Genomic DNA, 23,490 nt, shown 5'->3' on the forward strand with positions numbered 1-23,490 from the left:
GTTGACCAGAGGTATGTTCTGGCTACCTCTCCAGTTAGCGCATATTTTTTTTTTCAGATGCCAAAAATTGCCTCCAGAATAAAAACCTTCTCAAGGCTCCAGCTTTCACTGAAATTAGTCCATACCAAGGAAAGTGTAACACAACTACATAATGTAAAAGAATACACAAATACATTTGAGGTACAATAGATTCTTAGAAAGAACCAGAAAAATGAACCAACCTTCATTCTTTTTGCACTCAACTGTATCTGTGGGTAAATTATATATTTTTAGACCTCTTTGGGATATTTTAAGTGTAGGCAATAAAAACTGCAGAATAGGCCAAAACCAGTGTTCCCCCAATATATTTGCTCTCAATTTCTAAGTTTGGTGATGGAATTGTACATCCATCATATGCATAAAACAAACTTACAATAAAAAAAGGGATCAGATCCAAAAAATGAACAGTTAAATATAATCTGAATTAGAATACACTAAAATCTTGGCCCAGGAAGTTCAGCATATTCTAAATATGAGTTTAGATCATATTTATTCATTCATTTTTTGGACCTGATCCCTTTTTCTATTGTAAGTTTGTTTTATGCATATGATGGATGTACAATTCCATCACCAAACTTAGAAATTGAGAGCAAATATATTGAGGGAACACTGGTTTTGGCCTATTCTGCAGTTTTTATTGCCTACACTTAAAATATCCCAAAGAGGTCTAAAAATATATAATTTACCCACGGATACCTGCGGATAGTCCGGGTAGTTACCCGAATCCATCACTTGAGCCCAAATATGGGTGGATTTCGGGTTTACCCGGGATTAGCCTATCCGTGACAGTCCCTAGTCTAATCTTCATCAAATTTTTGTCTAATGTTTTAATCAATCACAATTTACTGACAAAACAGTTAGAGACCAGTTCTTGACACCAATGGGTATGCTGTGTGACCTGATTTCAAAACTCAAATCATCTTGATGCTTTCGACACATCAGACACTCTAAACAGATGCCTGTGTGGTGTGGTATTGCACTCAGGATGCAATGGCTTGGTAAAATGGTTGGATGTGAGACTCAACAGGTGAGTATCAGTCTTGCACAAGTTAATCACTACACTCACTTATTTTTTAGTACCACCTACAATGTGTTGCATTGGAGATAGCCCCACGAAATTGGGTATGCGAAGCCTTAGAGGATCAGAGCGATCATGATGATGATGTCATATTTCCATATATAGGCATGTGCCTGATTACATAGGTAGGTAGGTCAAGCACACAGGGCCTTACAAAAAAATTCGACCCCAGCTACTTTTTTAAAATTCTTGAACCCCCTTGTATGTTTCAATCTTCACAACAGGGCACTGAACATTGATACCCTGGGAAGTGAAGTTCTCGGTTCGCTCTTCACCCTTTACGGAGAAGGCGCGCCTATGAAAAAGGCGGGTGAGATGGAACTTGTGCTGGTCGAGAGTGACCGGTGACCTGGAGCTCGTGCTCTGGACACGGCTACTCAGTGAGGATTACAGCAAAGTCACCCCCAGAGTAAGTCGCTCTTGTAGCACTACCCGAAACACGCCTCAATTGTTGGAATAGCTCCTCTCCAGTCGAATGCTTGCAGTTAGTAGACTCGTTGAAAAGAGACGGTCTTGGTAGCCCACTCTCACCCGCACGCAGCCCAATCTTTTTTATGGCTCGATCCTTGCTTCTTGTCATTGCTATCAAGCAGCCCGCCGGACAGTGAACCCTCCATTCATTTTCTAATGCGCGTGCAAACCAGTGCTCATTTTAAACAACTTAGAAATCCGGAAGAAGCGTTGGGCTCAAACGGTCGATGCGCACGCAACATTAATTGGGTGTAATACTATATGCAAAATACTTGCGGTCACTTCTTGTCTGCACAGCATACATATTAGTGCTCTCCTGAATGTAGGCCTGTCTTGTCTGGAGCGCCTCAATGCATCTCTGACGAGCGATACCTGCAATGATCTGAAGAAGTTACCGACTCGATCATAACTACGCAATCAACTCACATGGGTTGTCAACGGCATCTATCCTTCGCCTTCACATCCACTTTCACTTCTCCGTGTCCTCTGTCTCAACCTCTGCACGTCCCCACTGATGCCGCCTCTGTACTTCCCTCCCGGAGGGCACAAAATCGTCTGTTTTCATTCGAAACGCCATTTTCTGACAACTGATTTCATTCGGACAGTGTGATGCTGTACATATGCATTTGATTTATTACTCGTGACTGATCTATATCATATCGAGTCAGGCTCAGTGTTAAAACCTTGGGCTTGACCGCCTTGATCACAAAAACCATGCCAGTCACATTTTCGCCCACTTCCCTGCGCGCTGAATCCTTCCCTCCAACAGTCGCGTCCACCCCCCTTTCCGCGTCCTCCCTCCTTACCTCCGCCTGTCCCCAACAGTCCCGCTTCTGCGCCTCCCTCCTCCAATCATCCCTCCCAGCCGAATCGCACAACACCATCCCCCAACGAAATGGGCTTGTATACACCATACTTGAAGCATACAACAAGCACAGACACCTCCGCCTCCGCCCGGATGACGTCTGGACTGCCATACTTATCCAATTCAACTTCTTCGTCAATGGACGGAGTGAGAAGCTCCGATCTTTGTTCGTGGCGCATGAGGGGAAGAAAAAGCTCGTCGTAATCGCATCGGGGAATCGTTATGCTGTCGATTTCGGTGCGATGGCGAAGAATATGACGCGGGAATTGGAGAAGAACGTTGTTGATCCGTCTTTGCGTGCATGGATCCTCCCGACGTTCAGCACGACGACTACGACGGATACGATCGTCGCTTCTGCGATCATGATGTCGAGCATGAAGAAGTACTTTGATTACGAATTTTGTCTCGAATGCGGGATTCCGAGCGTTACGCTGGAAGGTGAGAAAGAGGATTGGGAGGATATATTGCAAAGGATCGAGAAGCTGAAGGAATATGGAGTGGAGGCGGTTGGGTGGTATCACTTGCTGCGTCCCGTCCTCGCTCAGTTCGTGTCGGCGTTTGATGATCGGAAGAGCAAGGAGAATAAGGAGTTCTGGGGGAAGGTGTGTCATCGTGACGGGGGCGGGAGCGGGCCACCCTTCCTTGGTGGGTGGGTAACTGCGTTTTGTGCCTTTGATGAGGATGGGAAGTGGCTTGGACACCGCTTCAAAAAAGGAATTGTGGAGGTACGCTCGTTTATTGTTTTCCTGATTTATACCCACCTACTTTGTGTCTAGGCAACGTCCTTACTTGGACTGCCCCCTCACACCTTATCGGCCTCTGATTTTTTCGCGACTTTTACTGATGACGGGAATTGGGATCAAAACGAGCCAACGCTATCCATCGCGGGTGCACGATATCATCTTGTTGATAGCGACGAAATCCCGGTTGGTTGCACGGGTGTGGATGTCCTGGTTGACGACAACGGGGATGAGATTCCGTGCATGATGACTGCCGGTTTGTTTGGAACGGAAATCTCTGGTGATTTGAGAGACACGGTGAGGCCAGTTTCGGGGTGGTGGATGTTTGAGAAAGTAACTGAGCCCGAGGAGAAGACAGATTGAAAAGGCGATGTGTTAGCAGTGGTATTTTGAGCGTTAGCCGCGTTCAGCAATATCTATGTACAGCGGAATGAGGTAAGAATTGTGTTGACCATTATTTAGGTTGGTGTTGTCACGCCAGACCGCACACGTGATTCGCTTTCTCCTCCAACTTGAACTTGTCACTCGGCTTCGCGAACTTCAAACCTACCAACGCTATCGCCCTACAAAAGCCTCTCACACATTCTACCCATTCAACTGACGCCTTCGTGGCTGCACCAATGGCGTACGGATCTCCAGCTTCATTCAGTGAAACTTCGTTTACTCTCTGCCAACACACTGCCGAGCTTGTCCAGTTCGATCGGTCGTTTTCCTACTTCAGAAGTGCTCACAATTTCCACTGAACGCTCAGTGCGCCTCTCCATGGCGTGAAGTCTCTAACCAACCCCAGCTTGACGACGACAGTGAGCTTCCCCAGAGCTCGGCTCGTGATTCCTTCTACGCTACCCATTTTCGTTGGTGCGTGGTAGTGAGTCCAAAAGGCGCGGTTTGTTAGGAAATTTCAACCGGATTGGTGAGGTTTTATGTGAATCAATCTGTCACGACTGCCTACGCCGGCATTTGCAAGGTTTTGCTCCCAGAGTTGTCTTGATTTGAGCATGGACCCGCATACATCATAACGCGCCTTCAAATCGGAACTCGGGCTTCGCAAATTAGCTATAAACGATGGCTACGCGTAACCTACCGAATCTCCGCGGCCGATGGCACAGGATCCTTTTACGACAGTTGAGTTTCCAGCTCCTTACTTATCTATATTCTCATACCGCTCAGCTTTCTCGTGCTTTGCTTGACGAACTTGCCCCTGGCATTTTAAGAGAATTGCACACGTGCACAGGCGTTCTCCAATCTCCCCTCGCCTGCACACGCCGTGGCGACTGAAATGATTCACCTCTCTCGCTGCTCGTCATTTGCTAATATCTTTCCCGTCCCAAAAAAACGGCTAGCGGAATTTCCAGCCACCCTCAGGCTCCGTCTTCTTTTATGAGCCTCCATTTCAATCAGTCCGACTCTCGTAGTTCCCTTGTCACCACGCTGAGTGATGCCCCAACCATCATGGAGGAAAAGCTCGGCTTAACGCCTACAAGAAAACGTCTTGTTCCTCGTCATGATATCATCTTGGAGAAATTAAAGAAATTTTGGGAGTCTAGCTCTGCGATGTCCTCGCTTCGGGATTCAGCTTGAGAACGGGGACAGGAGAATAACCACGCATATATAGGCCCCTTGCAAGGGCAAGGAAAATGACGCTAACAGGGCAGAATGGTGTTCGAAGTTGCTGAAGTACGTTGTCCTGGCAACAATGTACTGCCCTGTCGACGATTACCCATGCTAAAAAATCTATCAAGCTGTCGTGTTGCTCAGTTTTCCGTCCGTTGAGATGTTGAAGTGCCGTGCGGTCAATGGATAAAAACGGTTCCAGTAAGTTTCCCATAACCTTCATGAACATATGTTTAACTCCTTTCCTAGGACGCGCCGAGTCCGAGCTCCGGAAAGCCTACGTATTGCAATTTGCAAATTGGTCGTAGTCTTCCCTGTTGTGAGGCATCGTCTTCATCATTCCACCCCACTGTTCTTTGTTCAATTCTTGCTCATTACTCGGATATCTAGAGCGCAATTCCTGACACTGAATGGGTCCTCGCGAGCTTGCGAAGAAGGTGTTTGGGGAAGATAATTCTTACACCGCCCCAATTACTTAAACCGGTTCTGCGTAGGTTCTCGGAATCAGATGCAGCTTTCTGTTTGCAATCTCATACGGGGAACTGCTGACCTCTGGATGTGGTTTGAAGCATAGACTTGCACGCGGCGTTGGACCTGCTAACAACGCCGCTTCCAACGTTGCGCGACAATGCCCCTCGCCCGTCCTTTTTGCTTTGTTGGCCATCTCACAGCGGGTGATATATTTTGCCGCGGGTTATTTAGAACAATAAACCTACGATGTTGTTCAGACAGGTAAAGCCTCAAAGCGTTTAGGCATTGTGAAATGCGATATAAAACGACGACGCATGCCCTTCTCTAAACTAAGTACAGTCGCAAACTCCTTCGCAACTACCCACAACTTCACAAACGGATTCCTTCTCTACCATCTCTGCCTCCACCGATTCTATCCCCACAAACTACGAAGGTGGTGGGTCGGGCAAAAATGCTTATTGCAGCATCGCTTGGGCGGAGTCACTCCAGTATCAAGCCAGGTTACATTATTGGTACGTCACCGCTATGCCTTGTGTCGTGTGTGTTCGTTTTTGCTGACAGATTCTTTATACAGAACGGCATCTGAATTTTACGCTATATGGAAATAAGTATCGCACTTCATCTTGATTAATTATGGTGTTTAGGTTGGGATGAGGATTGTGAGGGGTCTTTCTACCCCTGGAGGAGATATTTATGAACTTCGGATTCATTCGCGGAAATAATTATTGTACGATAATCCGATATTTGGTTGACTTTCTGAATCACTCTGCAATCACTCTGTGCTTGTAAAACTTGGCTTGTTCGGAAAACAGGTACAATAAATAATCAAGCAGTTCGTGACCCAAGGTTTAGTAATGGCTTCATAGTTGGTGGAAGGGTTGAAGCTCTACCTCTTTTTATCGTGGGCGAGCCGGCTGAAGCAAGTCTTGCTTCGACTTGCCTCGCAAAGAGATCGCTGAATAAGTATGTGGGCTCAGCGTTCTTTGTGCAGAAAAATGCCAAAACGGACGCACGGCATGACGGATAAAACACTGTTGATCCGAAGGCCTCTGGTCTATGGGCTAGGGTGTTTGTAGTAATTGGATGTTTCCGCGGCGGAAAATATGAAATGTTCTGGTTCTTCTTGAAGTCGAACCGGAGCTTGCCTTTTGCACTGGCATAGAAGAAAGGTCAATTAATCATTCAATTGGAGGGCTACAGGGTCGAAGAACATTTACATGCCAGGCGTGTAGAGCATTGCAGAGCACGACCAATCTCGTGGTGCCCTGCGCTCAGCTGCAAGTTGATCCGGTGTAAGGCTGTATCTTTGGCGTTTTGCAAATCTACAGCAGTATCGGATGATGCCAGGATGAAACAAGGTTGAAAGGTCACTTTCCTCAAGTTACAGTTGGTCATTTTCGCAAGTAAGAGCGAGCATCTAGTAGGTTCCGGACTCCTGTTTTGGTCGTTGGTTGATACTGACGTTGCAAGTTGAAGATGCTGTGAGTCACACCGCAAACCACCATGCCGACACAGCCACCGCGAGGGGTCGTGATGAGAGCGCTCACTTGAAAAGGTTGTATATAAAATGAGGGATTGACCCAAGATTGACCGCGTTCATCACGATATCGATAACAAAAATACACGTTTGGTATAGTTCCATTTGACCCTCAGTGTTCTACAAAAACTTTCGCCTTCAAATCAGCTGCACATGTACATGCCACAACGTGTTCTGAGAACATTTCATCAGATAACAACCAACCACAATGAGAGAGCGATATACTACATACCTAGCAAGCCGACACGACTTCCTTTAGATGGGGAAAGGGGTAATACGCCAGTGTTGGCCACTGTGATTTCCATCCCCCAAGAACGGCACCTTGCTATCGCTATACACATCCAAGTGTAAGTCGCTTCCCGAATAACTATTCGTCAGCCTATAGGTGCCATCGCCCCACGGCGTCACCGTCCAAATCTGCCCCGAATAATTCCCAGCAGCCGCCAAGTGCGGCTTGGTCTTATCGTCGCCATATACATCCAAACGCTTCCCTTCTCCGAGGAACTGAGTGAAAAGCGCGTATGTGGACGTAGATCCAGCTGGGTTGGGCTGGAAACGCCAGTACTGGCCAGAGAAGTTCCCCGTAGCTGCCATCTGCAATGTGCCAGACGAGTTGGGGCCGTTGTCATTAACGACGTCCAAGGACAGGGCTTCACCCGTGTATAAGTTGGTGAGGCGGTACCATTTCGTGGGTGATGGGTAGAATGCCATTGTAAGAAGCTGCTCCTGTCCCGTGGGCAGTGAGGCATCTTATAGGCGGGCTCTTGCCTCGTGATGGGCACATCACCTCCGTTCAAGACGCATTCGTCTTCATTATCATCACATGTTACACATTGTGGCTGAACAGATGACAACGCCAACATATGATTGACTCTTATCAATGAATACGAACAAGCAAGCTGTCAAGGAACTTGCCTAATTTCCCAAGGTTCAAAACTTTCTGATAAGAAGATCGAGGCGGCAGGGGAAGAATTGGAAAACGCCTAACCATCGAGGTACCACGAACGTGGAGGGTGAACGCCACGACGACGTTCGGAATGTACGGTTTAAAAACCCTTCCGAAATCCCCTTGTTTCCCTACGTCAACTTTTTGCAGCTTACTCTTGACTGCGGTCTCAGAGAACTGATTGACTCACCACCATCGATAACCTATGGTCCCCTTGGTATGGACAGCGGACCGGGCTGTGGATGGTGGGCCGGACTCATACCAGAGTAACGGACAACTGGCAATTCGAAGGAAGTAGAGTGCAGATGTCGTCACGATCGCCTTGTCTCTACAACGCGCCGTAAGTTTTGACCACGTTGAGCCAGAAGCGTCCCATTCGGAAGATAGTTTGCCGATATCGTAGTGACCATTGCAGAAGAAAATCTTGCCGTACATGGTGGTATCAATTCAAATCCCCCGCCAAAGATTATTGAGGTCCTTGCGAAAGGGAATATCCCTCCAACAATGTCGCAAGCCATCACCTGAAAAATGAAGAATGAATCCTGGTAAGCAAGTCGCAGAATCTGAACCTTAGGAGAACTTGAAGGTCGAAGAAAAGAAGTTACTGCGCGGATACCGTGAGGGTTTTGAAACGAAGGCAAGAACGACAAAGCACGGAGAAGTATCCAAAAAACAGTCCCTGTAAAGAGTCTAGCACAAGAGTGTCCACAAAAAATCCGTAGAGCCTGAGGAATGAAATGTACAATGCAGAAGAAAAACACCTCAAGTCCAACTCGAAAGTGTTCGTTTCGAGTATCGCCACCCACGCCCTGGTTATTAGCCACAATTGAAGTAATTTCCGGGAATAACAGCAGGGCACCCCGAAGTGTCTAGAAAATCACGTTGAAGGGCCTTGATCCAGTGGTTAACATTGAAGTTCAGACGATGAACTCACCCATAGTGACAGGACAATCTCCTGGATCGATACAACATCTAATGCAAGCGCGTGGCCCGCGAGGTTCGAGGAGCTCCACGTAATGATTATATCTGCCCAAACACGTTAGCTCCCCAAATAGTGGAAATAGACGAAGGAGAAGGAAGGTGATGCACCCAGTGCATACGCTATCCCGTGGATTTCCCAATCCGCCATCACCGCCGCTAGAATCGTATTGCCCACCTGCGTCGTCGGGGTTAATTCTATCTAGCGTACCTGCGTTGATGCATCCCGTCACTAAGTAGTTTCGAATCGCCCCAAAGTAAGTAAAGTTAGAAATCAAGGGATGAATATGAATGTGGAACATGAGGCGTACGCTGAACGAAAACCTGCCCGTTAACCCCCGTCTTGCTCACGAACTCGACGTTAGACCAGAAATTGGAGGCGAGGTCTCCTTGAAGCGGTGAGGTTTTGGCTTTGGCGGAACAATAAACCGTTTCGCCGCCTGGGTATTCGCTGTCCCCGACGTTGGTGTGTGCGTCCCTGTCGAGAACAATATTAACGGTGTGGAGTAGGATGCGTACCAAAGATGAAACATACTTGGGAACGACGAGGCTGGGAGCTGGTTAGTACGAAACGAGGGGATGTCAGGGAGCATACCAGAAGTTATCGGTCCCGGCGACGACGACGGTGTTATCAGGCATGGTCGTCTTTCCTTGACGAGGAAGTATCGCCGCTTGTACTATGGGAGCGCATAAAAGTGCACTCAGCAGTATCTGGAAATGTGGTGCAGACGACTTCATTGTGCGGGCAAGTAGAAGTGACACGCCGACGACGGATCTTGCGCTTTATAGAGCCATGCCATGTGCAACCTGTGCTGACCTGCACGTCAACGTTGTAAACCTCGAGGCGAGCTTGGTCTTGGAGAATAGCTTGGCAATTGAGGAATGGTATGCGGAGAACATAAGTCGTGGAGCCATGCCAATGACGTTGCAGATACTTGTCAATTTCTTGCTAAGTAGAAGCCTTGGATTATTTTTAGATCAGATCACATCTGACCTCGGAGGAAGAGCTAGGAAGAGGCGCACTTTATTCTCGCCTAAAAGCTTGTCTCGTGCCAAGTTGCCAGGGGATTAGTTGAGCCTGTTCCTGAAACTCCGCAGATTAAATCGACTAGTAAAATAGGGGTACAAACATTTCGTGATGCTACAAGATGTACACGTTATAATATTACAATTGGAGAACCATTCAAATGCCACGATACCTAGAGGATGATGTCTATGTATTCGTATCTGCACGAAAACCGAGAGGAAAGTAAGGTCACAAGAGAGATAGTAGTGATCGGGCGTTTCGATGACGGTGGTTGCCCTACGATATGGCTGCTGGGGGCGCGGATGCAAGGTCCGTGTGTTTTGCTGGTCTAACGAGGAAGAGGCGCGCAAGGGAACCAGGAAAGGGAGTCGAAATTAGTTACAACGTTCAGATCGGTATGCCGTCCAACCTGTGGCACGAGATCAGGTCCAGTGACAGATCGCATGGGTATTCTGACTCACCACTGTTCTGCAGGAACTTATCCATCGCCGAGAACGCACATCGCCTAATTTCCCTCTCCAACAACCAAACATCGTCGCACTGGGCCACACAACAGTCGTGCAAAACGCAGATGGCGTCAAGGAACCATGTCCGTGAACAGAACTCGCTCACGCCCGCCGAGCCAGGGGGTGGAATGGCAACGGACTTGAACATCGGTAATAGACTGTCGTCGCCGACGATGTCTTCGTAGCCCCCCAAGAAGCTGACGTTGGCGAGGCGCACGATGGCGACGACATGTGGTGAGGAGACGACATCCTTGACCTCCATCTCAAACTTCCACTCCCGCACCGCATTGTCGACAACGTGGAATAAGGTCCCGCTGCTGCCGATTGGGGTTACAGCTGGATTGGGGACGAAGAAGGACCAGTTCCAAGAGGCGAGTTCCCCGCGGTAGGTGAGGACGGCGTAAAGGAGGCCAGGCTCGAGTTCGTCGCCGTGCAGCGGGTACGTGGCGTTTGGTGAGCTGGGTGAGCCGGGTATGGTGGCCATTTCTGGCTGTGGGTTGTTTGGCGGTGAAGAAATCGTCGTGATCGTGGTTGAAGAAGCTGTTTCGAATTGCAAGCTGGAACAGGCCCGTACTCCCGAATATGGCTACATCCGATGTCCGGTGCTTTCGGAAACACCAATTGGCGGACGCTAAGTGCTGATAAGAGGCAATGAACTATTTGATTGTCGCGAGACCAATAGGGGCTCGGATTCAACTTTAAGGAGGGCGGGGCAATAAGAAAAAACAATCTTTTAGCTTCAAGTCAGGTTCAAGTTCAACGTGTATTTTTAAGTAAGTCTTCACGTGACCCTATTCTACAAGGAAGTTGAAAACAAATTCAGGCGGTACGGCTTGTCGTTACTTCTGCAATATTCGCCTCCTGTTGAGCGCAATCACAGATACTTATATGGGAGGTTTGTTGATATCTCTAATATTAGTACACCGGAAAGTACTTGAGTACAGTATACTACCTCACTGTAGTCGGTCATCTGTTGAGCGGAACGCAGTGGGGACATGGGAACTGGGGTTCGAATCCCCAAGAGATTTCCGTTGGGAACATAATTTTTCGCCCGACTGTAAGCTGTAAAAATTGCGGATTCCGCCCTCCTACCCTCAAGGGGATCCCATCATCCTCCCTCCCCTTCAAACTCGACGAAATATATCTTTACTAGTACTGATAAACCGGCAAGCCACGCCTATTTGGGGTGGTTGCAAGGTGGATGATATAAAATGTGGATGGTAACGAATTTTCATCTCCTGCGTCGCCCAAGCGTCGCCGATTTCTGCTCATGCCTCCTGAGTGTAGGCCCATACCCAAGGTATTTCCGAACCCTTCCAAGCGGTAAACGAGGAACAAAATAAATCCTACCGTAGCACAGTCAACAAATTTTCTTTAACGATCAGAATCTCATCTACTACAGCGGTAATTAAACCTCCTCACCCCTACATACTTAGAATATATTCATTCAGGCCATCTTCTTTTTCCTAATATCTCTTTCGCTGCTAATTAGCAACATGTTTTTCGTCGACAACGCACTTGACTGAGTACGAAGCATATATCTTCGTTGGTTCAGTGGTAAGCACACTTCCGGACCAAGGCGATCTTCATTGTGGGGGGGTTCGAATCCCTAACGAAGACTTTATATACGTTGTTCCAAACTCAATTTTTTTAGTCCCCATTTCTTACTTGGCGGAATCCTAAAAGCGCTTTTTTGCATCCCTGTTCTCAATATAACGAACAGATACCTTTGTTAGTATGTTGGCCACTCTCCCCTGTTTCAGCGAATTGAGCCAGACCTGGGTTTGACTCCTGGAGATTGAAGGGATGTGAGAACCGAGTGGCAGCGATGCTTTTTGTAAGTACACGGATGTTTTAAAAAATTGTACAGTCTCTGAGCTTTATCAGACCCATCGCCCTGGCAGAACACCCAACGTCTACTTTTTCTTTTCGTCAAGAACGCGCTTGACTTATTGACGAATATGTCTTTGTTAGTACACCGGCAAGTATGCGCCTGCATATGCAAGATGAATCCGTGGCATAGGGAGAGCAATTCGCTCATTTTTGACCTCTTACCAACTCACAGATACATGTCACGTTGGGTAAGTAAAACTAATAGTTAAAATTAAAATGCGTCGAACCTGGAGTCCCCTCCAGGTCCTGACCGTACCAAGGAGAAAAAGGATCCGTTTGTAATGGCCACTCTGCGTATTTCAAATTTACGACAGTAGATAGCTTGGTGTTGTTTGATTCGGAGTGAATGACGGCGCCAGTCAAGTTCCGCTGAGAAACTTTCATCCCAATCCCAGTAAGCGAATCAAGGAATTCATTGAAGTTCTTTGGCTCGCGGCGATTGAAAGAGACGTCAACTCGTTTCAGCATCCCACCCTTTTCAGATTCACTCCGCTTTTGAACCAAAGACCACAATTTCGCTTCGGAAAAACTCGCGCAACGGCTCCCATCGCATTGAAATTCTTCGAGCATAGGGCACAGACAATCGGAATTTTCGCCGGATGGAGTGAGGCGATCAATGACTTCGTCATCGACGACAAATCGACCGGAGTAGTTGGTGATATGGAGGTGGATGAGAAGTGGGACCTATTCGAGGAAAGCAAAAAGTTCATCCCGAGTTAATGAATGGATATCTATAAACAATTGCTTCACAGATCCACCATTACGCAAAAGGAAGTCTACCCACGAGGCCCGACTCGCATCAAATGTGTCGTGGAATTTAATTACAAAATGACCGAGTCTTGGAAGACATCAGTAGAATCACAAAACCACTTTCAGCCGCTTTCACCGCTTTTGAAAGCGTGAAAGCATGAAAGCGTTTCCGCTTTTGGAAGCCCAGTCCCTTTTCTTTCAAAAGCGGTTTCGGCTTTCAAAAGGGACAAAAGGGGCTGCAAGTGGTCCAAAAAGGGACCACGAAAGAGGTACAGCTTTTCAAAAGGTGACTTAAAGAGGGTTTGAAAGAGGGTTCAAAGCGAATAGATTTCTAATATTTGTAAAACAATGGTGCTGATTACTAGAACGACGTGACCCTCCAGTCCATCCTCATCATGATCCGCTAACGCAATATCAAACTGTGGCCTGGAGAACCATCGCCGAAGTAGTCTATCAACGCCGAACACCTTCAATCAGCCCTAGGATATCGGCATGCTTGCCTATGATAGCTTGAGCGGCATATTGCGCTGCAGCTTGTGAGGGGTCCTGGAAGAAGTGGTGTGCCGGACGAGTTTGACGTTGGTCATTTTGTGAGATGCAAGCCTGTTGAGGAGGAGAGGCTGTCGGTTTCGATGGTCGGTATTTCTTCGTCAGCTTTCAAACCAAATCACAAATGAGGAGGACGAACCTACGTGCGATGGTTGGGTATATGCAGGCCGTGAAGCACCTTCACGTGAACTGTGTTGGATGTGAGCACGGATGATGGCCTGGGATGGGTATTAGTTCTGGACTAGAGTAGAGCTCGGAAAAAGGTAGAAGAGGGGTGTGTGACAAAACGAGGGATGGAAATCGCCAGGGGAGAATGGCAGGGATGTGTAGGAGGGAGAAACGTCACAGGCTCCACGTGGGATGATGGGCAAAGAGAAGAAAGAGAAAGGAAGCATAGCGTACCGTTTCCACATTCCCTCACCACCTAAATTCTGCGACTCGCCATGGCATCGAACGCTCGTCAACTTCCAGCACGCCTATGCCCGTTCCTGTACTATCGAGCTCCAATCCAGATGTTGACGACTGGGAAATCTCAGACTCCGATACGAGTGGTATAAGGACGTTGTTCAGCAGAGGTAACAAAGAAAGCCTTACCAAGCCCTCAATAGGCTCGCCGACGAAGCCTGTGTGAGCCCTCTGGCAATGGGGATAACCCTTGAGGACAGCATGTTGTCGGGGGGAGTGGTTGTGGCGGTTGTGGTGGGTGGTGAGCTTTGTGGATTGGCATTATGGTGCCCCCTGTAGCGTTGCTATGAAGGATGGTTGGTTGGCATGCAAGAGACAGCTGCGATTCAAACTGATCGTAAGTGGGAGTGTTTGTCGAGATGAGGAAGAGAACTTACAAAAAGACAGACGTTATAACCCAAGAGTGGACGACGTCGACCACTAATGAAAAAGAATGGGAAGGGAGAGTGGTGCGATGTTCAAGAAAATAGAATTCGACATTATCACATGATGTCGGAGTTCCAACGGACTTTACGAATATTTTGTCCTCACTCTCAAATCCCTCCAATACCTTAGATTCCTCCAACTCTTTTTACGTTAATAAGTATGTAGATCATCATGCACACGAAGTAGCCTTCTAACATATATGTTAATCCACTGTCTAAATTCCTAAAGAGGTGAAAGCTGTTGAAAGCCAGAAAGCTATCACAAAGAGGTCTCAAAGTGGAAATGAAAGCGTCGTGAAAGTGAAAGAGGCCAAAAGTGAAAGTAAAAGCGCTTCTGAAAGTGAAAGAGGCCAAAAGTGAAAGTGAAAGAGCTTGTGATTCTACTGATGGATGAAGATGCTTCAAATGACACTCGTCCCACCTCCCGCTGAGCTTGAGACAAAAGTTTTCGAGAAGGGGAAGAGTCAGCGTGTATTCGGCTAGGGGCATTTCATGATCGGCTTGTTGGACGGCGTCAGATGTTGTGCTTCCGAGACTCAAGCCACAGCTCACAAGCAGTGGGCATCTCCTCAACACTTTGACAACATCGCTATATCTGAGACCCCTCAAAATCCCTATGAATTGGACTGGGCCATCGAGGTCCAAATTGAGGTGGGTTAACTGCGACCAACGCACTGGCAATGAGAGGAGGTCCTCTTTGAGATATGATAAGGACAGCTTCCGCAACTTCCTAGCTGACAGAAGACCTGAGAATTTCGTCCAGCGCCCACTAAAATCTGATGCGAGCGGATCCCATGCGTTTGTCAGAGACACGTCGGCGATGACCAGAGATTCTAGCAGTGGCACATCATCCTCTGAGAGCTGTTGGAGACGAGTAAATGAGGCTTCCGTTGCCCTAAAATCGACTTTTTTCCATCGGTGGCTGGAAGCGAGTATCTGCGCTACTGCAACGTCAAAAGTATTCACGTTGGAGGTTGGCAATGCATGGAAATAGACGTGCATTGGGATGCTGACGGAGATGGAGATGGGGCTCTCCGCCGAACGGCCAATCCATTCCCGTGCCCCCTTGCAGCGCCTCTCCATCTTGGCCATAAATGTGGGATCTGGCTGAGCAAAGACTTGCCCAGTTTCAGCGATCTGCATAGGTGTCGGTATGTGAAGGCTCGCCCAAAGCCGCGGGGTTGATAGTGCGATGGACCTCCACGCGCTACAGATGCGACCCAGCAGAATTGGAGCTTCCTGAGAGCTCATGATGGCATTTCGACCTTCAGGGAGACAATGAGCGAAGATCTCCCCGAGCACGTCGAGCGGTAGTCGCCGAACAGGAGAGATTAGTGCTCGATGAGCCCCGATCTCGTCACTCAGAGCAGAACGCTCATGAAGTAGCTCGTAGAGGATTGATTGCACCCTGTTGATCTCAGCGTCAAGGCTAGATAAACGTTTGAGCGGATCGGTCAAAAATTCCTTGATTTGGGGAATTTCTGATTCCGGAGGGGTATAATTGGTGTGGAGATTGGATGCATACGGTGAATCTATGTGGGTGGTCGCTGTGCATGGCTGTTTTGGGCTGACAGTTGGCGTAATGTTTTGATTCATCGCGACCGAGTCAAAGTGAACGAAGCGATAGTATGGCACTTTGTTATCTTGATTCTTGAAGTGCTTTCCTGAGGCTTAGGAGTGGATGACGGTGATCATGGGGGCGTCGTCCAAGTTCGCGCGTGTTGCAAGAATTCGGTAGTCTCTCGTAGACAGACTTCGATATATGTGAAGTCGTACCTTGGTTCACGATATATGAAGTCTGTTTGTTACCACGCCCCCAAAACCGCGCTAGAAAATGTTTATGTAATCTTCGGACTTTAAAACCGCGTCGCGTCAATATTGCGTCCTTGCCTTTTGCTCTCGACGCGATAACCCATGCATTTCTGTTCCAATTCACATCAAACTTGATATTCTACATCTTGTATGATCTCCAATCTATTATGACGACTCAATGACAGCTCGACAACCCCGCCAGAAGAACGTGATACGATCAATACCATTGTGAAGAAACCCATACCGAATTGGACGAACGGACTGGATGCGATCCAACTTGAGCTCGTTTCCGCTATTCTGGATGGAAAAGGTTTGCTTTGCTGTACCGCAGCTGGAGATGGAGAGTCGGCGGCCTCTCAATACCAACTCTTGTGCTACAACAAACACCTGAACGCGCATGTACCTGGCCTTCAAACTCGGAAGAGACCAATCGGAGTGGTAGTCACACCAACCAAGGGACTGACAGATAACATAGTACGCTTATTTTCCATCTTTTGTTGTTACACTCACAAATTTCGGGCTAGGTTCACGAGCTTTCACAAAACTTCTCATCATCTCCGGATTCTCTTACTGCAAAGAAGCCCTGTTTGAGGCGCCGCTTCCTTGTAATCAAGCACCATTTTTGCGTGAGGCAGCCATAGACTCGGTGAGATAGCAAGAAACAGGCGCGCGCATCTTGTACTTCTCACAAAGTTAAGCAATGCTAAATTTCCCCAAGTCTTCCAAGTAACCAGTCTAACGCTATCCTCTGGGCGTCGGCCATTAGTGGATGCACGAAGCTGAGTGTCGTCGTCTTTAATGGTGATGAGATTGGTTACCCAAGTAAACAATGAAGGACGCGCATGGTTGATAGCCGCAGGCGAGATGGAGGGCGAGAATGAGGTGTAATGTTCGTGATATTATGTAGATCTCGGCGACGGGGCACTGTGCTTGTGAGAATATTTGAGGCTGATAATTTCGAACATTTTCGTCATTGTTTTTCCTTGAAGGAATTGAATATTGAGCGACGGCCAGAACAGGATCTCCAGAAAACCTCGGATAGAGTCAATCCCCGAGTTGCCTAGAAACCCTTACATTCGTTTAAACCTTCCCTCTAGCTTCGCCTTTTCATTTCGTTGAGGCTGAATTAACCTTGGTTGACTCGATGGGCCAAGCGCGTTGAACGGAGAACCGGGGGCAGCCAAGGAATTAGCGGATAACGAGGCCGAAAGACAATCAGGAAACAATGTGAGGAGTGATTTTACTGCAGGACTTGTGGAAATTGGTGTAGATTGTGATATGTTGGCGAAATGCAATTGGGTGTTGCTGGTACTTGAATTGCAGAGTTTTCCTGCACGACCGGACAATTCGAGCGTTGTTATCCATAGTAAGTATTAGTTGGAAGAAACTACAGTTGAATTTGAGGAGATAGGACAAGTCATGCGCCAAAAAACGCGTCGAGAGTCCACGGCAACCAAAGGGCAACGAGGCGATGTTGACGCGACGCGGTTTCAAAGTCCGAAGATTACATAAACATTTTCTAGCGCGGTTTTGGGGGCGCGGTAAACACAGGACTAAGAATTCGGTATCAATTGTAACACGTGTCAGCCAAAAAGGTGACCATAATCTCAAATTACTACTAGTAATTAGCAGTTTACTTTATAACCACGTACAATATAGTCTCTCCTAGACAGATTTCGATACATGTGAAGTCGTACCTTGGTTCACGATGTATGAAGTCTGTTTGTTACTGCCCTTTGCATATATGATTGAACGCTCGAATTTTTTCTCACTATTTGTCCTGGCGAAATATGATGACAAATTTTGCCAAATTAGGCAAAGATGGGTAGGGAACAACGTTCTGAGAATACTTAAGTATACCATCCACAAGCTCTCTCAATGCATTCTGGCCATGAACAACATTAAAAAAAGCTCTGTCATTCTTAGAATATAATTAAGTGACAAGAATATTTATCCCTGCCTTCATTCATGAGAATCTTTTCCCCAATCCTCTTTAAATTTGCCCAGACCTCATTCAGGTAGATACTGGGTTGCTAGTTCTGAACGACTGTCAAGAAATGCGAGATATTTGTATTCTCAGCCTCCTGGGGTATTTATTATAAAACATTGTAAAGGGATGCTTAGGGATCAGTAGATTGACCATAAGTATAGCTACTCAAGCTACTGCCAATGTACCAGATCAATAGCCTAAAAACTCATCAAGCTTTGTGTAAGAATACCCATAACCCTGAGGCCACTTCACCACGTCGTCTCTCAGATCTTTGCAGAGGGCGAGAGCCAGAGACGGACGAGACCTTCGTCTGTCGGGTTAATTTGGCAACATTTGTCATCATATTTGGCCAGGACAAATAGTGAGAAGAAATACAAACATTCAATCATATATGCAAAGGCCCCTTTTTCAGATCAAAATATTATTTACACCGCTTATTAGATGGCCACAAATATTCACATTACACGAAATATTCTTGATAAGTGGGAAGAAAAATGGAGCTATGTGGTGCCTGTCCGATATTCAACAGAGACCAGGATTCATGGTTAGATGGCACTTTAAGCCTGACAAGAGATGGTCCCATCCGAGCAGGAAAATATTCCAAACAGACGGGGCTCCCTTGATACCTGAAAAAACTTCATTGTACACGGCACTTCATGGTAACACGAACTTAAATAGACACGGTACTTCATAAGTTGAAATCATACTTATAAGTGTCGCATCTCAGCTTAACTTTTAACATAGCCTGCACGGGGTAGATCAGAAGCACATGACAGAAAAATCATTACAAGTATTGTTGACTCCAGGTTGACTCCACTTGTTACTCTCCTGGCTTCGCTGGGGCTTCAGCACCATGCGACAGGCACTCTGGTATTGCCAAGTCCCTTCGCGGGTGTTTGCTTCGGCACAGCTGTGGGAGTTTCGATGACAGCCCTTCAGCACGACCAGCTTCACCATCTCCAGTGAGTACTGTTTTACTAGCTGCAACAAGCCAAACTGACATGCGAAACAAACAAGGGAATGATAACACATACACGAGGATTCAACGTGTAGACACCACTGAAAGGACTCAGGAGTGCGGGGAACAGACACATACATTATGGTGAGGTGGACATACTGAACGATGAAGGTACATCAGTACGCCTCCATAGGTTAACATTACATGACTGACTTCAACAGATCTTCGCACCGCCGTCCTCCACTTGACAAACATGCCAAACGATTCACTACATGGCTTGAAGCTACAATCGTGTATACCGGCCGTGGGAGTGGTACCTACCACTTTTATGATAAAATTTGGGCAAGTGCCTGCACAACTTTTTGGACACTGCCCAGGTTTTTTATGAAATGAGAAATGTAGGGCAAGCATTATGAAATGTGTTTCATTCCCTCCCATAGTGTTTCATATCTATCTCATTCCTTCTCTATACTTTTTCATACCTATTTCTTTTCTACCTGGCCATTCATTTCATTTATTTCTTTTCTACCCAATGAGCAATTTCATTGCTTCCCCAGGATTATTTCTTTCCTACCCAGTAATTTCTTATTGTTGCCTAGCTATTTCATTTCATAGTTGTAAATATCTTCCTGGGACTTGATTATGTAATACATGTGATGCCTTGTAAAATGTCTTTACCTTGCTTATCCCTTTGCACCCTTATCATATTATGGTCTCAAATTGAAAGTTATGTAGAAATGGGGCCCACACCCTCTACTAGCAAGCATAACAAATATTGTACTCATTTGACAATTAAAGCCATGTTATTTCATATAATTAATTAAATATGTATTGCCCTGGCAAGAATGAAATAAAAGAATGAAACCATTACCAGGCAAACAGGAAATGAAATAGCTAGGCAGCAATAAGAAATTGCTGGGTAAGAAAGAAATAACCCTGGGGAGGCAATGAAATGAAAGGCTAGGCAACAAAGAAACAGGAAAGAAATGGGACTGAGGGGCAATGAAATAAATGGCCAGGTAAAAAAGAAATAGTTATGAAAAAGTATAGGGAAGGAATAAAATAGATATGAAACAGCTATGGGAGGGAATGAAACACATTTCATAATGCTTGCCCTACATTTCTCATTTCATAAAAAACCTAGGCAGTGTCCAAAAAGTTGTGCAGGCACTTGCCCAGACTTTTTCATAAACAATGGTTGATACTAGTGGCTGTGGGGCCAAAACCTCGAAAGGAAAGGGTGGCCTCTTGCTGAGACAAGGTGTAAGTGCACACCTTGACCATCAGAGCTACAAACATTGACTAACCTTCTTCAAGCAGAAGAGTGGGTGCGCGAGGTGTTGCGCACCTCTTGAGGACTCCGTTGACGACAACAAGTAATGACATGTAGATACAAAGAGCCTCTCCGATATCTTTCGCCGACTTGTCCTACCTTGCCAACAACACTGGCAGGTCTCTACTACATGAAGCCGCATCCCAGAAGGACCTCCACTTGATTGAGCTGGCAGTGCTGGGGCTGACATATGTATTCGGAATCGCAAGGGAAATTTGGCGCATGACAGCTGGAAAGGACAATCACGTCCACATGTTCTTTAACTGATGTAAGGTCCATATCACTTGTTGCAACTCACACTGACGAATCTCCAGTTGCAAACCATGATACAGCCCTCCTCTTAATTCCACACCAGCTTCCATATGTGTAGCTACGCAACGTCATATATAAATCGTATGTATTATGAATGGTGAAGCCCACTTCAGTTCGGTTGTTCACCAATTGCTAATAAATATGACTGTTTGCACTTTTCATGCATCTCCTGATACATGGCTGAAATATTTGCAGCATACACATTGGCACCCAAAATAGATGGTTCTTCTGATACCTGGATGGTTTGAGACCATGCTCTTGACATGGCAGCAAAAGATCGGAGGGTTCGTTCAAATTCTTCCTTCAAAATGTTGACTTCCTCACGGTGACGATCACGCAAGGCTTGCTGATGAAACCATCAGACGCGATCCACTGAGAATCTAGGTGAGCCACATGTAAATCAATCAGAACATAAAACGAACCTTCAAGCATCCATTCCTGCATTTCCTTGTCTGTGGCATTACCAACTGGTCGCATGGTCCAATACCATGGTTCCAAACCTTCAGAATGACGGGTACATGAAGTGTTGAAGCTATACATCCAAAGATCGTCTTTCGTTGACAGGGGCTGAAAGGTGCTGTCATTGGCAGAGAGCCCAAGTAGGAGAAGTTGTTTGTGAATGAAATTGTACCGATTTGCATGTGCGAGCATAAGATTTTGTGCATGCTTGAGAATTCCCTGTGCACGTGTGTTTGCTCCCTGATTGCGGATAACCTCATCCTTCAGTTGGAGGTAGGCCTTTTTGTGCTTGATGTGTTCACGAACAGCTGCCAAGGCATCATGGGCCAGCCCCTCAAGCAGGGACTTTTCGATCTGGGCAAATGAGTCAAGACAAAGTCGTTCCTGATCCCCCTGGTCAAAGTCAGAAGGTAGTCCCAAATCTTGATCCTCAGGATTCTCAGCGAGTTCCGGTTCATCACTAGTGGACAATGTCAGCATGTACGCCACTTGAACATTTCGCCATTTGTCGATCTCAGCATGCAAAGAGCAACGCAATGCTTCAATTGACGATCACATGGTCTTCTTTGTTGATTTTGTAAGAATTGCATCATTCTCCCTCAGTTCTTCCTGTCGGAGAAGGATGTTTCATCTTGTACAAAGTTCGTGAGGGAAAACATTGGGTAAAAATTGATCAACTTACTAACGAAGCAACAAAGTGATTCCACCGTTAATAAATGCAGTGCTGCCTTGCTTTATAGAGTTGGTCGCAGTGGGAAGTGATACTTCTCCAACCTCTGCCTTTGCGGCGCTCACCTCACATTCTATCAAAGATTCCGTCGCTTGGCTATGTGTTGGAACTATGATAATTTGAAGAAGTAGTAAGTAAACAGTCGTCAGATTTAGTCCACCACTTACATTTTCCAGATTTATAGCAGAATACACTCTGCCATTGTTTTTTTGCACCCTGCATTGGTTGGGTGGATAGCTTTGCCCATTCTGAGCAGAGCTCCTCAGAAATTGCCTCATTTGCAAGATCAAAATTTTCAGTGACTTCCCTGAGTTCCCTATACTCTTCGACAAGTTGGCCACATAGGTAATCACCTGATTGTATAAAAACAATTCAAAAGATACATCTGGCATGTCAAGTATGGATGGCTTACCCATTTTCTGAATTTTCATCCAATTCCAGAAGCCATGGAATTCATCAAGCATGTCATGACGATGTCCTGCATTCATCTCCTGTGTACTTCCACCTGCTTGATTTCCCTCTGACCATGGATGTTCAACTGTTTCTCCATGTGTCCTCCCAACGCCTTCTGCATATGCAAGTGCATAATGAAATTGGCAGTCTTCCTTGTGTGCGAGAAGATGCATAGATGGGACATACACATCAATTTTGGAAGCAATGTCAACAAGATGCCTGAAATAGCTTTTCATACGTTTCACGAAATTGATGGAGTACTGGCAAGCGACATCATAAGTAAGTGTGGTCCAGAGCTCAGGAGGTACACCAGATAGGGTGTTAGCGACCACCGCCGACAGCATAGTCAACATGTGAGTACCTATTGAATGATGTGAGTAATTGGTACATGGTTGCAGAATGATATGATGTACCACTCTCCAACATAGAGATCAACCATTGCCCCTGGATGGAAGATGGCGTAGCGAGCACAAACGACTGCTACAATCCCAGTGACATCAACTCCCTTCTGTTGGGTAAGACATCTCATGTCTCCTGCTTTGAACCCACTACATGTATCTGGCTAGCCTTTTTTCAGCATTATCCACACTCAAAAAATTCACACCTACTGGTTTATCATAGTCAACAGGCTTATCCCTTTCAATCTTACAAATATATTCTCGAAATTTGGTTTCATTTGTGAAGTATCCGTGACCAGCATTCAGGGAAAAATCGTCAGGATCATTGACTTTGGCCTTTCACTGTAACCGAAAGTTTCCATCCATAGCTAAGAATAGCCAATGGATATATCTTGTCAGAAGTTAATTTAGTAAATAGGAGGAAATATTAGTAGGGACCTACACAAGCTCTTTTGGAGTTGATTTCCAGTCTGGTGCCATATTGAAACCAGGATCCGGGCATGCGACACAGCTTGCTCCCAGTGTTCCAGGACTTTGATGAGGCAAAAATTGATCCAAGCTATGGCCATGGCCACTTTGCTTCATTGACATAAGATGGCGCCAGATGCGTGCGCTCAACACCTGGGATGCTAAGAAGTCAAATTCAAAGAAGATCAGTAAGTGTCACAAGAATGGGAGAAAAAGTATTCAA

The 23,490-nt window shown here is 46.4% G+C and overlaps 10 protein-coding genes across 10 annotated transcripts; 3 read left to right on the forward strand and 7 right to left on the reverse strand.

The window, feature by feature from the left end:
• Positions 1-994: 994 nt before the first annotated feature.
• On the forward strand, positions 995-1,725 carry LACBIDRAFT_322433 (uncharacterized protein; the record flags this gene model as incomplete). The annotated part of the gene is made up of 5 exons (XM_001875493.1): positions 995-1,052; positions 1,117-1,161; positions 1,251-1,427; positions 1,499-1,526; positions 1,638-1,725. The coding sequence occupies 5 exons, from the start codon at positions 995-997 to the stop codon at positions 1,723-1,725; spliced, it is 396 nt and encodes a 131-aa protein (XP_001875528.1).
• A 79-nt stretch (positions 1,726-1,804) lies between these two features.
• LACBIDRAFT_308432 (uncharacterized protein) lies at positions 1,805-2,032 on the reverse strand (the record flags this gene model as incomplete). Its single annotated transcript, XM_001875934.1, has 2 exons — positions 1,805-1,960; positions 2,015-2,032. The coding sequence occupies 2 exons, from the start codon at positions 2,030-2,032 to the stop codon at positions 1,805-1,807; spliced, it is 174 nt and encodes a 57-aa protein (XP_001875969.1).
• Positions 2,033-2,302: 270 nt separating this feature from the next.
• On the forward strand, positions 2,303-3,556 carry LACBIDRAFT_308433 (uncharacterized protein; the record flags this gene model as incomplete). Its single annotated transcript, XM_001875494.1, has 2 exons — positions 2,303-3,178; positions 3,230-3,556. 2 exons carry the CDS (start codon positions 2,303-2,305, stop codon positions 3,554-3,556), a joined length of 1,203 nt encoding a protein of 400 aa, XP_001875529.1.
• Positions 3,557-6,812: 3,256 nt separating this feature from the next.
• Positions 6,813-7,526, reverse strand: LACBIDRAFT_292386 (carbohydrate-binding module family 13 protein; the record flags this gene model as incomplete). The annotated part of the gene is made up of 2 exons (XM_001875935.1): positions 6,813-6,989; positions 7,048-7,526. One exon carries the CDS (start codon positions 7,524-7,526, stop codon positions 7,071-7,073), a length of 456 nt encoding a protein of 151 aa, XP_001875970.1. The 3' UTR covers positions 6,813-6,989; positions 7,048-7,070.
• A 1,051-nt stretch (positions 7,527-8,577) lies between these two features.
• On the reverse strand, positions 8,578-9,477 carry LACBIDRAFT_308437 (uncharacterized protein; the record flags this gene model as incomplete). The annotated part of the gene is made up of 5 exons (XM_001875936.1): positions 8,578-8,630; positions 8,696-8,971; positions 9,051-9,217; positions 9,275-9,289; positions 9,335-9,477. The coding sequence occupies 5 exons, from the start codon at positions 9,475-9,477 to the stop codon at positions 8,578-8,580; spliced, it is 654 nt and encodes a 217-aa protein (XP_001875971.1).
• Positions 9,478-9,773: 296 nt separating this feature from the next.
• Positions 9,774-10,756, reverse strand: LACBIDRAFT_322437 (uncharacterized protein; the record flags this gene model as incomplete). The annotated part of the gene is made up of 2 exons (XM_001875937.1): positions 9,774-9,880; positions 10,228-10,756. 2 exons carry the CDS (start codon positions 10,754-10,756, stop codon positions 9,774-9,776), a joined length of 636 nt encoding a protein of 211 aa, XP_001875972.1.
• A 1,344-nt stretch (positions 10,757-12,100) lies between these two features.
• Positions 12,101-12,885, forward strand: LACBIDRAFT_322438 (uncharacterized protein; the record flags this gene model as incomplete). The annotated part of the gene is made up of 4 exons (XM_001875495.1): positions 12,101-12,109; positions 12,338-12,353; positions 12,409-12,478; positions 12,561-12,885. 4 exons carry the CDS (start codon positions 12,101-12,103, stop codon positions 12,883-12,885), a joined length of 420 nt encoding a protein of 139 aa, XP_001875530.1.
• A 7,433-nt stretch (positions 12,886-20,318) lies between these two features.
• LACBIDRAFT_322440 (uncharacterized protein) lies at positions 20,319-22,534 on the reverse strand (the record flags this gene model as incomplete). The annotated part of the gene is made up of 10 exons (XM_001875938.1): positions 20,319-20,365; positions 20,422-20,526; positions 20,636-20,710; positions 20,746-20,817; positions 20,886-20,994; positions 21,084-21,139; positions 21,182-21,678; positions 21,901-22,021; positions 22,164-22,301; positions 22,474-22,534. 10 exons carry the CDS (start codon positions 22,532-22,534, stop codon positions 20,319-20,321), a joined length of 1,281 nt encoding a protein of 426 aa, XP_001875973.1.
• A 228-nt stretch (positions 22,535-22,762) lies between these two features.
• Positions 22,763-22,930, reverse strand: LACBIDRAFT_308443 (uncharacterized protein; the record flags this gene model as incomplete). The annotated part of the gene is made up of 1 exon (XM_001875939.1): positions 22,763-22,930. One exon carries the CDS (start codon positions 22,928-22,930, stop codon positions 22,763-22,765), a length of 168 nt encoding a protein of 55 aa, XP_001875974.1.
• Positions 22,931-23,138: 208 nt separating this feature from the next.
• On the reverse strand, positions 23,139-23,390 carry LACBIDRAFT_308444 (uncharacterized protein; the record flags this gene model as incomplete). The annotated part of the gene is made up of 2 exons (XM_001875940.1): positions 23,139-23,190; positions 23,242-23,390. The coding sequence occupies 2 exons, from the start codon at positions 23,388-23,390 to the stop codon at positions 23,139-23,141; spliced, it is 201 nt and encodes a 66-aa protein (XP_001875975.1).
• Between the last annotated feature and the right edge of the window lie 100 nt (positions 23,391-23,490).

This window comes from Laccaria bicolor, genomic scaffold, assembly GCF_000143565.1.
Source record: "Laccaria bicolor S238N-H82 LACBIscaffold_3 genomic scaffold, whole genome shotgun sequence".
Taxonomy (NCBI): Eukaryota; Fungi; Basidiomycota; class Agaricomycetes; order Agaricales; family Hydnangiaceae; genus Laccaria; species Laccaria bicolor.